This window comes from Acomys russatus, chromosome 27 (assembly GCF_903995435.1).
Source record: "Acomys russatus chromosome 27, mAcoRus1.1, whole genome shotgun sequence".
Taxonomy (NCBI): domain Eukaryota; kingdom Metazoa; phylum Chordata; class Mammalia; order Rodentia; family Muridae; genus Acomys; species Acomys russatus.
The window spans coordinates 48543388-48555441 of NC_067163.1; the positions used below are offsets into that span (position 1 = coordinate 48543388).

The 12054-nt window shown below is 37.4% G+C and overlaps 1 protein-coding gene across 1 annotated transcript in view; it reads right to left on the minus strand.

The window, feature by feature from the left end:
• Positions 1-791: 791 nt before the first annotated feature.
• Anxa10 (annexin A10) overlaps positions 792-12054 on the minus strand; it is a 75355-nt gene continuing 64092 nt past the window's right edge. Inside the window, exons 7-12 of the mRNA XM_051169906.1 lie at positions 9099-9152; positions 8914-9007; positions 7630-7725; positions 5612-5670; positions 3871-3993; positions 792-1027 (exon numbers count right to left, since the gene is read on the minus strand). Of these exons, the coding sequence (XP_051025863.1) occupies positions 959-1027; positions 3871-3993; positions 5612-5670; positions 7630-7725; positions 8914-9007; positions 9099-9152 (495 nt within the window). The 3' untranslated portion in view covers positions 792-958. The remainder of the gene's footprint in view (positions 1028-3870; positions 3994-5611; positions 5671-7629; positions 7726-8913; positions 9008-9098; positions 9153-12054) is intronic.

The following is a 12054-nucleotide window of genomic DNA, read 5'->3' on the forward strand; positions in this document are numbered from 1 at the left end:
TTTTGCTTTTGTTTTTTAGACAGGGTTTCTCCGTGATAGCCTTGGATGTCCTGGACTCGCTTTGTAGACCAGGCTGTCCTTGAACTCACAGTGATCAGCCTGCCTCTGTCTCCTGAGTGCTGAGATTACATGTCTGTGCTACCACCGCCCAGCTGCAAGTGGCTGATTTTGATCCCCAGAGCCCACAGGGAAATTGACTCCCAGTAACTGCCCTCTTGTCTTTGCCTATGTGCCATGGAGTACATGTGCGATGGTCCACATGTGTTCTGCTTTTCTCCAAATTTAAAGAACTTTTTTAAAAAGTAGCTTAATTATCTTTACAGTAGTGGCATTAATAAGCTCAAAGTATATACACAGATGCATGGGGACCCTTAGTTTTCCATCTGAGTTTCTTGTACAGCTAATCCAATAAGTGTACCTCTTGGTACACTTAAAGGCTATTCTAGGGTCTCACTTCAGGTTTATTGTGTTTTTTTTCAAGAGTCCAGGAAATTCTGCTGAGAGTGGCCAGACACTGAAAGTGGCCATGCATGGAGGATGATCATGTATTGAAGGTGGCCACCAATGGAAGATGGTCAGACACTGCCACTGAGGATGGCTTTACACTGCATTTTTATAGATTTCAGACTGATACTAAAGACAACCATGACCAGACTTTCTTGTCTTGTCTCAGAAATAACCATTCATGTTTAAATAAAATTTACTCCAATGCAATGTTTTTCTTATTCCACTATACACAATTTAATTAATTACTAGTTGAGAAAAGGGTACAAATTCAGGATTACATGTTGTCAATGTATATATTGTTCTTGTCTCAATAATTTTAGAGCTAGAAGAAAAATATGATTGTATGGTTTTATTTAAGACTCAATAACAACGTAAATCCAACCATCTATATCTGAGGTGTCTATAAAGAGGATTTTGTAACCTTCAAATCTTCCCTTTTTTTTGATGTAGTTTAGTAGTCTTCTACATCACCAGCACAGATAGCAAGCAGTGCCTTCTCATAGTGCCCTGAAGCAAAATTCTGAAAAGAAAAATATACAAGCACTTAAAAATCAAATCTCTTGTGGTTTCTATAAGTCAACTATAATTTTTATAATTGCTATATGAAAGAGTTATGAAACATTAGCCTTCACAAAATTATTATTACTCCTGACTAAAGATCTCTCTGAGCACCATTCAAAGTGAAACATATTAACTTATTAAAATAGTGACTATAGTCAATATGATATATTTTATATAAAGCTGATAGAACTTTAATGTGTATTTATGAGCACAATAACTTGTGCTACAATGAATCTTCTATTCAGCTTTAAAAATCGGTACCCTAATGTTTTTATTACTATAGTAAATCAATGTAGAAACTGGACATTACAAACGTGTCTCAAAAGATTTGAAATTATTTATATTGTTTAATGTATGAAGAAATATTAATTTTGAAAATTAATATCAATTATGGATGAGCAGGAAGATTTATGCTAACAACATATAAAACAAAATGTTACACATAACAATGGAAAGTTGAAAAGCGCATAATTATGTCAGATGGCTTTTCTACTTTGCTGTATGCTTTATACAAGAGGATATCCTAGTTTAATGAAATCCTTCCTTTTGACAGCAAAACATTATTGTTTATATACTTTCAAAAAAGATCAACAGTGGTGATCTTAGTCCACTATGGCTTTCACGAATGAGGTGGTAAAATGCCAGTAATTTATGTCTAAGTTTGGGAGGATGTAAAATCTAGGTGATAACATATTTAGTGTTACTGAGAGAATACTTCTTCATAGACTCCAGCTAGACACGGCAGAAGGTACAAAGGAGAATCGCTTTTTTTTTTTTTTTTTTTTTTTTTTTTTTTTTTTTTTGTAATAAGGAAAATAGCCCAACTCATGAGTTCTACCTTTATGACTTAACTCTGAAAAGCCAAGCCCATAACACCATCTTCTTAAGATTAGGGCTTAAGTGTAGGAATTTGAGGAAGTACAAGCTTTCCAGGCATCTTAGGGACTAGAAAATTCTCATTAGTGGGTGTCTGTCATAGAGAATTAGGGGCAATTTTTGGTTTTTGTTTTTATGTTCTTTCATCATTTCTAAATATTGCAGAAAGATTGCAGAGTGAATGTAATTATAGTGTCTATCTTCACAAAACCATTTGTCATATTAATGTTTTTCTTAAAACAAAGCTGTGGAATTAAGACTCACAGATAGAAAAGTATGTAATAACAATGGGTTATTATAACCTGTCTTTGATGTGGCTAGGGGTTATTACAAGTAGTGTCCACGAGCTAGCTTATTCACTTAGAAACTGAGTTCTGACTAAATAGTACATGCTGATTATCACTAATAGCTTCAGGTCTTCAAGGTGGACGTAGCAAACATTTTATCAAATGTCCTCAGTTTGATCACTACCCCTTGGTGGGGAGACCTGGTGGCACAGAGAGGAAGGGGGTGCAGACTATGCAGATGAGACCTGATAGGCTGTGGTCAGACTGTGGGGGAGAAGGTCCACTTCTGTAAGAGGTCTAGGGGAAGGGAATGGGTGAAAGAGAGGGGGTGGGTAGGAATGAGAAGATACAAGTGAGGGGATAACAATCGGGTTGTAATCTGAATAAATTATAAAAAAAAAAAGATTTAAAACATGGAAAAAAAAAACCCTACAAGGTTGATTTTAACTGACTCATCAATTTCTTATGACCACTTTGGCTCCTACAAGGACCTAAAAAGCCTGTTAGATTTTGTGGCTTCAATCTCTGAGACGTTGAGAGTCATATCATGAATAATTAAGTGAGCTAAAATGTACCTTCTTGTGACTGGGCATTTCACATGAAAATAATGTGAATGCACAAAGCACAAACTAAGACATAGACGCAAGGACTGTGTGTGTTCTGATGGCCTGTTTTTTCTATCTGGAAAACCTTTTAGGTATTTTTTTTTTTTTTTTGAGACGAAACTAAACATATTGATTTTATACTGCACCCTCAAGTTACCAAATGGCCCATATGGTTCACTTTCCCCAAGTTATGTAAAACATTTAGCAACATTTGGGAAGATCAGGATGAGAAAAAGAGTAGCTTATTTTTGAATTATTATCTCCTTGCCCTCTGACAGGTAAAGTGGCCGGTCATGCAGAGTTTTTCACATTCAGTACTAAATGTCTCTATATTGGCATTTGACTAGCTGCCTTGCCCTCGGGGATGGTATGAGGAGTGTGGCAGGCGGTAGGGATCCTTTCTGCAGTTAATGCATTCTAGTGGCAAAATCTAGTTTTCCTGATCCTCAGTTTGCTTTTTGTTTGTGTTTTGAGACAAAGGTTCAGGCAGCCTGTCCTAGCCTCTAGTTGCTTTGTGGCCAAAGGTGACCGGAAGTCTTGATCCTCCTGCCTCACCTAGGTAGATCTAGTGTGAGGTTTGCAGGTATAATTGCAGGTGAGCTGCCACCCCTGGCTAGTCCAGTGTCTTTCACCTCAGAAGTGAGGCTTGGAAGCACAGTTATAGAGACAGAACATTTTCTATGATTATATAAAAATTTTTTGTTTAAAAGCAAAGGATCTCTGAGTTTGAGCCCAGCCTAGTCTACAGAGTGCGTTCCATGACAGCCACAGCTGCACAGAAAAACCCAGTGTCAAACAAAACAAAACAAAACAAAACCAAAATAGACCAACCCCCCCCCCCAAGAAAAACAAAGCAAAGATCAATAGGATTTATTTTCATGGTGCAGAGACTTAAACGCTGTCTAAATTCTTAATGTCAGTCACCCTTGTCACACATGGAGCTTTTCCAATCCCCACAGCAAGTTGTTTAAAGCTTTTATTAATGGCTCAGAAAGAATACAATGTAAGGTAAAGTAAATCATGAGAAGACTTACTTTGATATCGTGAAAGAGGGATTTTCCAAATCTCTCTTTGTAACGTTTCCTTATGGTCATTAGATCTATTTCACTTCTGGCAATTAGAATCCTGATGACAGTTTTATTATGGAAGCCGAAGTCCTAAAAGTTGTAGAAAGGTGGACAGAGAAACAGTACTTTAAAGGCATGTTCAGCAGGGACAACAGACTTCCCCTTCAGTAGCAATTTGCTTGTGGGCCCACAGGCCTCCAAAAGCAATGGGAATGTTTCAAATGTCTTTCAAATGGAATAATGGTGACATCTGGTGGCCACACAATGTAATCTAATATATATTATGAGTGTGTGCATGCGCGTGCGTGTGTGTGTGTGTGTGTGTGTGTGTGTGTGTATGAATGCATATCAAAATATGTTGAATGCAAATCTACTAATAGACTTCATAATTGGAAGTGAATAAACCAAGTGATCTGACCAAGTTTTTTACTTTTAAAAGGTAGGTCACTTGAGATTTGTGACAGACAAAAACTTTAGAATCTTATTTATGAGGTAGGAAAACTCCTTGGCACACCATATATATTAAAAGTATACTTAACTGTTAACATGCCTCCCCAACTTGCTGGCAAACATCAAGAAGTTGGCCTGTAAAAATGTCTTTGGTAATACTTTACATACGTGTATGAAAATGTCACAATGAAACCTGTTATTTATACAATTACTATATATTAATGAGATATAAAATTATATACTGTGTTCAAATCAGTATAATATTGGCTTGTTTTAATAAAATTTTATTTTATTAGTTCAAGGCTATGACATCTGTACAATAATCTATGTGAAATATTTTCTTTACATTTAAAAAATTACATTTAGTGTATGTGCACGTGTGCATGTGCATGCATCTGCGCACGTGTGTGTGCATGTGAGAGTGTGTGCATGTATGCATGTTCACATGTGTGTTTGTGTGTGTGTGTGTGTGTGTGTGTGTGTGTGCGTGTGAGTGTGTGTGTGTACCACAGTGTACCTATGGAGGTCAGAGGACAACTAGCTGGAGTTATTTCCTCCAGGATGTGGTGCCAGGGTTTGAACTCAGATCATCAGGCTTGGAGGCACGAGCCTTAGCTCATAGAGCCATCTCATTAGGCCAGCCTTTTCTTTTTGGAGACAACTTCAGAATATGACGGAGAATTCAAGCATCTTATCTGATGAGCTATGTGTCCTTAAAACAGACTGCTACAGGGTGTGTTACTGAATGTCACACCGGAACGTGCACAAATAGTGTGTTCCTGAACGTCACACCAAGGCATGGACAACAGTCTCGTTTAATTACAAAAATAGCTCTACATTTTATTGTCATTTAATGATATATAAAAGAACATTTTTCAAATAGTACACTGCTATTATCAATATTTTGTTTTCAAACTTCAAAAATATATCTTGGGAGGGTGAGAGTTTACAATGACTTGGCAGTTTTGGCCATATATTTTGTGCTTGCACAGCTATGAACTAGTGCCTTTGAATATGTCCAAATGCATTTGGATTATCAATTTAAACAAATAATACTCAGGCTCTAAACTGCATGGAGGGGCATAAACCCTGAAGTTCTGTATGTCTTATGAGCCTATGTTGAAGAAAGCAGAGATTATCTGTACTCAATGAATTTTGCTTTGGGTGTTTAACTTGTTTCTTTTTTACTGAACGTGTTTTCTTTGAAATACAAAAATAATAGATCTTAATTTTAATTAAAGAAATAGGCTATACTTACATGGATTGCTCTGTATAATTTATAAGCAAAATAGCTTGCTTTGTCCTGGACACAGCGAACTAGAGAGCAAAGAAGATATTTGAATGACAAGCTGTAATGCTTGGGAAGTTGGGGAACAAATAGAGAGCACTTTGACATTCCTCCAGGATGATCACACTGTATAATGTCAATACTTAGAATAAGGGTAACAGGAGCCACACTCTATTTATAAGTATACTGTGTCAACATTATACTTTAGAATGACAGATGATCTTCACTGAACATATGACCATCTTACTAGTTCCTCAGAATGTGATGCTAAGTATAAAATCAAGCACATGCAATCCACTCATCTTCCCAAGTGCCATCTATGCAGATAGCCTCTAAAACTGGTCCAGGGCCACGTCTCTAGAATGACATCAGATCCTTATAGATTTGTAAATAAAATGAAGCTTTTTTAAAGGAGAAACAGTAACACATGGAAAGTGTCTCCTCCAGTCTTAGATACTATTTGATTATATATGCCAGGGCTATGAACAGCCTGGCGCCAACCCAACAGGTATCCCTGTTAAATATGAGTTGAGACTGCAGAACATCAATTAGTCCTCATATGAAAAAGAAATACACTAATTACATAAATGAGTAATAAATAAGGAACTATAATCTCTCTTTAAAACAAAATCATATTACTGTTCCTGTACAGTTCAAGTAATTACTTCAGATCACGAGACCATATTGTCATCTTTATCTTATTTTTAAGTCTGATAACTAATTTTGAGCCTTTTCTGGAAGATGAGCTTCCAGAGAGCAGGGGCTTCAGTTGTTATTGTTCATTTTGTTGCTTTGTTATTCTACCTGCACGTTCAGTACTGATTGACAGAATGAACCAGGTAAGTTTTTTGTGGTATTCCTGATGTCTGTTCCCTCATCCCTACTGTTTGTGGCAGCAGTTTGGACTGTTTTGAGATTTCAATGATGTGAGTTCCAATTCTTTTTTTTTTTTTTTTTTTGATGGAGGCAATTTTTAAATATATTTTATTAATTTATTCATATTATCTAAATCTGTTGCTATTAGCTGACATGTGATGTATTAACTGTTTATTAGGAATTTGATGAAATGTATATCTATATCATCTATATGTGAACTTATTTCTCAGATGACAAAAGCCATCAATATCACATATATTTTGGTGTTCCATAGACTCTACCAAATCATTTTACTCATATGCTTGCTTAAAAATCTCTTATTAGATAATTCATAAAAATCCTGTGACTGAACCTTCAGCTCCATGCTAAGACAACCTTGGAATGAAAAACCTCTCAACGATTGTTTATTCAACAAACATCTAAATGCTCATTTGGTGCACCTATTATAGTATATTTCACAATGACTTTTTGTGTATAGTTTTTGGATTGTGTGCTGCCAAATCACAGAGTAAATGGTAAAGAGTAAATGACAAAGACACTGGAATAGTCTTTATGAATAAAACCTATGGCCTTTTCTGCAATGGCCATACAAATTCTGAGAACACTCATAACTCACTCCTAATTACCACTTTTTGTTTTGGTGATACGTTTTACTTCTAAAAGCAAACATATTAAAGATAGTAAAAATTTAAAAACATCATCAGAAGCACAATTGAAATTTTACCTTTTTTCTAGGAGACAAGAAAATAGTCACATCGTTGGCATTTATTTGCTTTGAAAGGGAGGTGGAAGTCAGAGATCCTAACACTGATTTAAAGCTGTGAGAAGTCACTTCCTGAGGGAGGGCATTTGAGACTTCTCTTTTCTCATATGGATGGTGAGTCTGTTCTTAGGGAATTCATGCCAATTAATTAATGTTTCCAGGTTGCCAGTTCATGGCATCCAGCCACTGGCTAATGGACTTGCCTAGAGCTTATAGATCTCGCAAATAGTTGCACTGAGGCCATTGTTTCAATTAAGATGCTACTCATGCACATTTAATCCAGACAGAGCCTGTCATCTCTGACTGTGAAATGCAAGGTCTGTTGTTCATTACGCAAAATACCACTTACCAATTGCAACTAGCAGCTCCTGGAAGTAGCCATCGTAACAGTCATTGATGGCATTCACCAGGTCTTGGCCAGAAACATTTTGAAATTCCTGGAAAACTTCAGGAAATTTGATGTAATTCAAAGGGAGTTTTCATAAATATCATACACTTAGAGCAGAAACACTGCTTAGATTATTATACCTAGCCAAGGTCGGTCTCCTCTCTGAAGTATTTCCTGGTACTACAACCCATTGGGCTGATGTATCTAGTCTTTGCAGCAAGTATAGATCCTGTGAGATGCTAAAAGTTGCATGAATCCTGGACTCCAATGATCTACTATTGCTGGCCTGGGCATGGTGGTCACTTTCTGGAGAACTCATTGGCTCAAGTGCTGACTTAGATGAAGGGAAAGCACAGGGTAAGCTATTGCCTCTGAGACATTTCCTGAGAATATAATAATACATATACATTTATTTGCCAAAAGTAAACTTCCTGTTTGAGCTTAAATATAAACCCTAAATACTAGAATCCCTTGAGGAATGCTAAGAAATAAGAGGCCAGAAGAGCTATTTTGAGAAACAGGAGATTACCATGAGTGGCTTCATTTACTGACATATAATAACGTGCTACCACTAAATGTTCTCCTTAGAGAACTTACTCGGCTGGCCTTATCCTCGGCAGCGTTTAATTCTCAGCCATTTCAACTCAGATGTGAAGAAGCATTGCTTTCATCAGTATTAATCTTTAACTGACACAAAGTGAAAGAGTCGTCGTTGAATTAGTGTAGACTGCGGCTTAAAAAAAATGGATAGGGCTTTATGTTTCATTTAATTGCACTTAATTTGCTTTTCTAATGATGGAAAAAGGAAAGGTGCAGACTCTGGATAAAGTCAAGTGTAGGTTAATGAGCGCTCATCTTGAAGACCAACAGGATCTATTGATATCTCATAAATCACACTGTCTGTAAAAAAAAGACCTTGACTTATAGGCTGGCCACAGTCAGCTCACTAGAGACTATTCAGGATACAATATGATGTGCCTGTTAAGAAAATAGCCAATATATCTAAATAGGTAACTTTTTAGAGTCAGCATTTGAAAGCTATAGAATTCTGTTATTGGAAAGAAATTAAATGATGGCAGGGCTTTATCTCTTAGCAGTGACCTTTAAATGAGGCATACTGTACAGACCTAATTCAGAGCTCTAACTGGCTTTTCTATAATTCTGGATGACAATTCCTCTTTTAGCCTAGTTACTTGTATGTCACTCAGTCAGCTAAAGAGCTGGACAGCATCTTTTTCTAGTTACCCAGCCAGAGCTGTGGGTAGCTCTTGCTGCACAGGATCATCTGCAGCATGGTTTTATGTTCTCCAGTCTTCTGCTGGCAGGCTTCCCACAGCACCTGCAACGTCACACAGCCAGGAAGGAGCATCAGAGGCAGCCGCACTTTACCAAAGGCTCTGTTAGTCAGGAGGAGAGTCGGGCTCAGTTACCATCGCATCCTGAGCAGCCATCGCAGGATCTGAGTAGCCTTCCTCCCTGTTGCCCTGCGAAACAAGCAGGGGTTTTCTTTTAGATAGTCCCAATACACAAGACAAATAAGACAAAAAAAATCCCTGAACCATCAAACACTGGTGATTCTTTACCCATCTCTCTTACTATCTGGATACTTCAACACGTGAGAAATGGCTATGTAGTTTTGTAAGGAGTTTCATTTTGAGCTTTTCTTTGCAACAGAGGTACTGGGAGAACCACAATGAAATGTTTTTCACTTCTCTTTGAGGTGTGTTTCTGCTATCAAGCTGATCATGCATCCCTTGTCAGAGGCGGTAGTGATGGAGCTTAATACTCTTAGTGCAAAGGTGAAGACAAAGTCGTGTCTGCCTTATAAAGCCTGCTTTATGCAACAACAAAATATTGATGAAATCTAAGCTTTGCAAATAAGAATTCATTTACCATTGTTCAACCCCCAACTCCTTATCATGTGGACATCAGAGAGTCCATTTGGTGTCTGAAGCAGAAGGAAGGAACACTGGTCAGTGCATACCCACTAGTCTCTGGGGTCAAGCAAGAGAGGAGAGAGGGGTTTGTGATTAGAATTTATTTCAGGTTTTCAGCTAAAGTATGGACGAGAAGATTACTATTTATGAGAGAACACTAAGGATTCGGTGCCTTTTCCTTGTCATGAAATGCAATCATGCCCATGGAGTCAGTGATATTAGGAGATGGATGAAGTTGTATGCGTGCGTGTGTGTGTGTGCGTGTGTGTTGCGTGTGCATGGCAGGGATAATATTGAATTTAGTCCCCCTGAATAGGTCTCAATTTCTAAATAGCATCAACAGGACCTAAATTTTCTGACCTGCTTCTTGCTGGAGGAACTGGCGTTGAAGCTTGAACACCAGTGCTGTGTATGACCATTAAAAGGACAGAGTATTTTAAAGGCTATAGTGAGATAACATTGACTAGAACTTCATGGGAGGCAGGAAAAGACCATGGGGGGATTCCTCATATCCCAGGGAGGTAAAGGTCAGGTTAACTAACTTAGGACCAAACAGAGACAGAGAAAGAATCATTTTAAACTAGCTGTACATTTGTAAAGATAGTACTGAGACGCACCCACCTATTTAATGGGTTTTAAAACCTTACATTATCTATTCAGGGTTTCCAAGACCTGTCATTTTATAGTCAAGATTAGCCAGGATGCAGGAAATTCCTTTCCTACTTGAGCACACCATCACTGTCCTTTGTTAAGACAGTCTATAAGCCATATATTTATCTTTTCACCTAGTAGCATCTTGAAGAGAAGAGGTGATGTCAAGAACTTTGAGAGTTGAGCCATCGATTCAATAAAAGCATCAAAGAGATTGGATGTGCACCCATACATTTTGACTGTTTAAAGTATTGTGTGGATTAAATTTATCATTTCAAATTAAATATTAAGCTTTTTTTTTGGCTAACACAAACCTATACACAACTAGGAAAGCTCAATTATACATAGAGAAACAAATTCACACTTTTTTATGACTAAATTTGTAGCCCTGAAAAATTTAGGAACAGAAGGCAGCATCTAAATAATGAATATGATTTTACTGCCTTAGTGGGATTATGGGTATTTTATCTTTAAGTCATGAGTTTGTTACAGTTCATGCACGATCCATAGAGGTCTTACATTTCTTCATCTTGAAGTCCTTCATCTTGAATGGACTTAGAGTTATTACATCAATTGCTCGGGAAGGAGGACAATTATTAGACACCAGTAGCTGTACTTGCTCTGGAATCTAGTTACCACACCGAAACCCATTCTTTACAAACAATACCCATGGGTTCCCTTTCAAATTTTCTCTAATGATTTTAATTTACAAAAATGTGAAAAGAATTACATTACATCTTCTGTCAATGTATACTTATTTGCTGTGCTTATCACAGTAACGATTAGTGTTTTTTTTTGTTTTTTTGTTTTTTTTTTTTAAATCTCATTTGACTTTTCAGCAGGGTTTGGTGGAATTTCATCCTTTTTTCCTCATAGTGCTTGGCTTCATGTAGACATCATTTCTTTGTTTCTGTTTCACTGAAAACTCCCCATTACTTTCAAGAGGTCTTTATCGTAAGTGTTTTATAGTATAATTTACTTTGATAGATTTCATAAGACCTGGAAGCTTTGTTTACATATAATTCCCAGTTGTCAGAAATTATATTGGTCACTTTGTAAGTATTGAAGTACTTCTTATAGGTGAGACAAAGAATGCTTTTTGGGTGTCAGACTTTTATGTTTGTTTTCTGGGTCTTTGAAGTGTGGTCTTTAATCATGCAGCTAAGTAAACTCTAGCACGTATGGAGACTGTGAGAATTACTTAGAGACTTTCTGCAGTTCTATTTACCTGAGCTCTTGCATGTTTATCTTGCAGGAGGGAGGGGTGTCCATTGGTATGGGAGTATGGTGAATAGAGGGTCTGAGTAATGGGAAAGATAAAAACGAAAGAGGTTAAAAGCAAGAGAACCTGGTGGAAAATGCTTGAGCAGATAAACTGACTACAGATGGTTACAGAAAGAAGGGTGGTGGCAGTGATGCCCTGGCTGCCTCACTGTGCAGACTTCAGAAAGGATCCTCAGGAGAATCCCGGGAGCCAAGATGAGGAGTGGAGCTGGAGTGCTTAATCTGGTTGCTTCCCTTCTTCTCTTTGAGAAAGCACTTATCCACAATGTAATTTGCACATGTTGATTAATTAATCTCCAAGGGACTAATCCTTCGTTATTGGATGGATAATTAGACCCTCCACACATCTACTGCAATGAAAGCACTCAGGAAGTGTTGTGGGCCAGCTTAATTGTTGGCATCAGTTTTCAAGGAGTGTGTGGTCCCCCTCAGTTGTTTCTTGGCAGAAAACCCCGAGTTGATTAAATTCAAGATTTCCCTCCCAGAATCAGAGCAGTGATTTCTACCCTTTGCA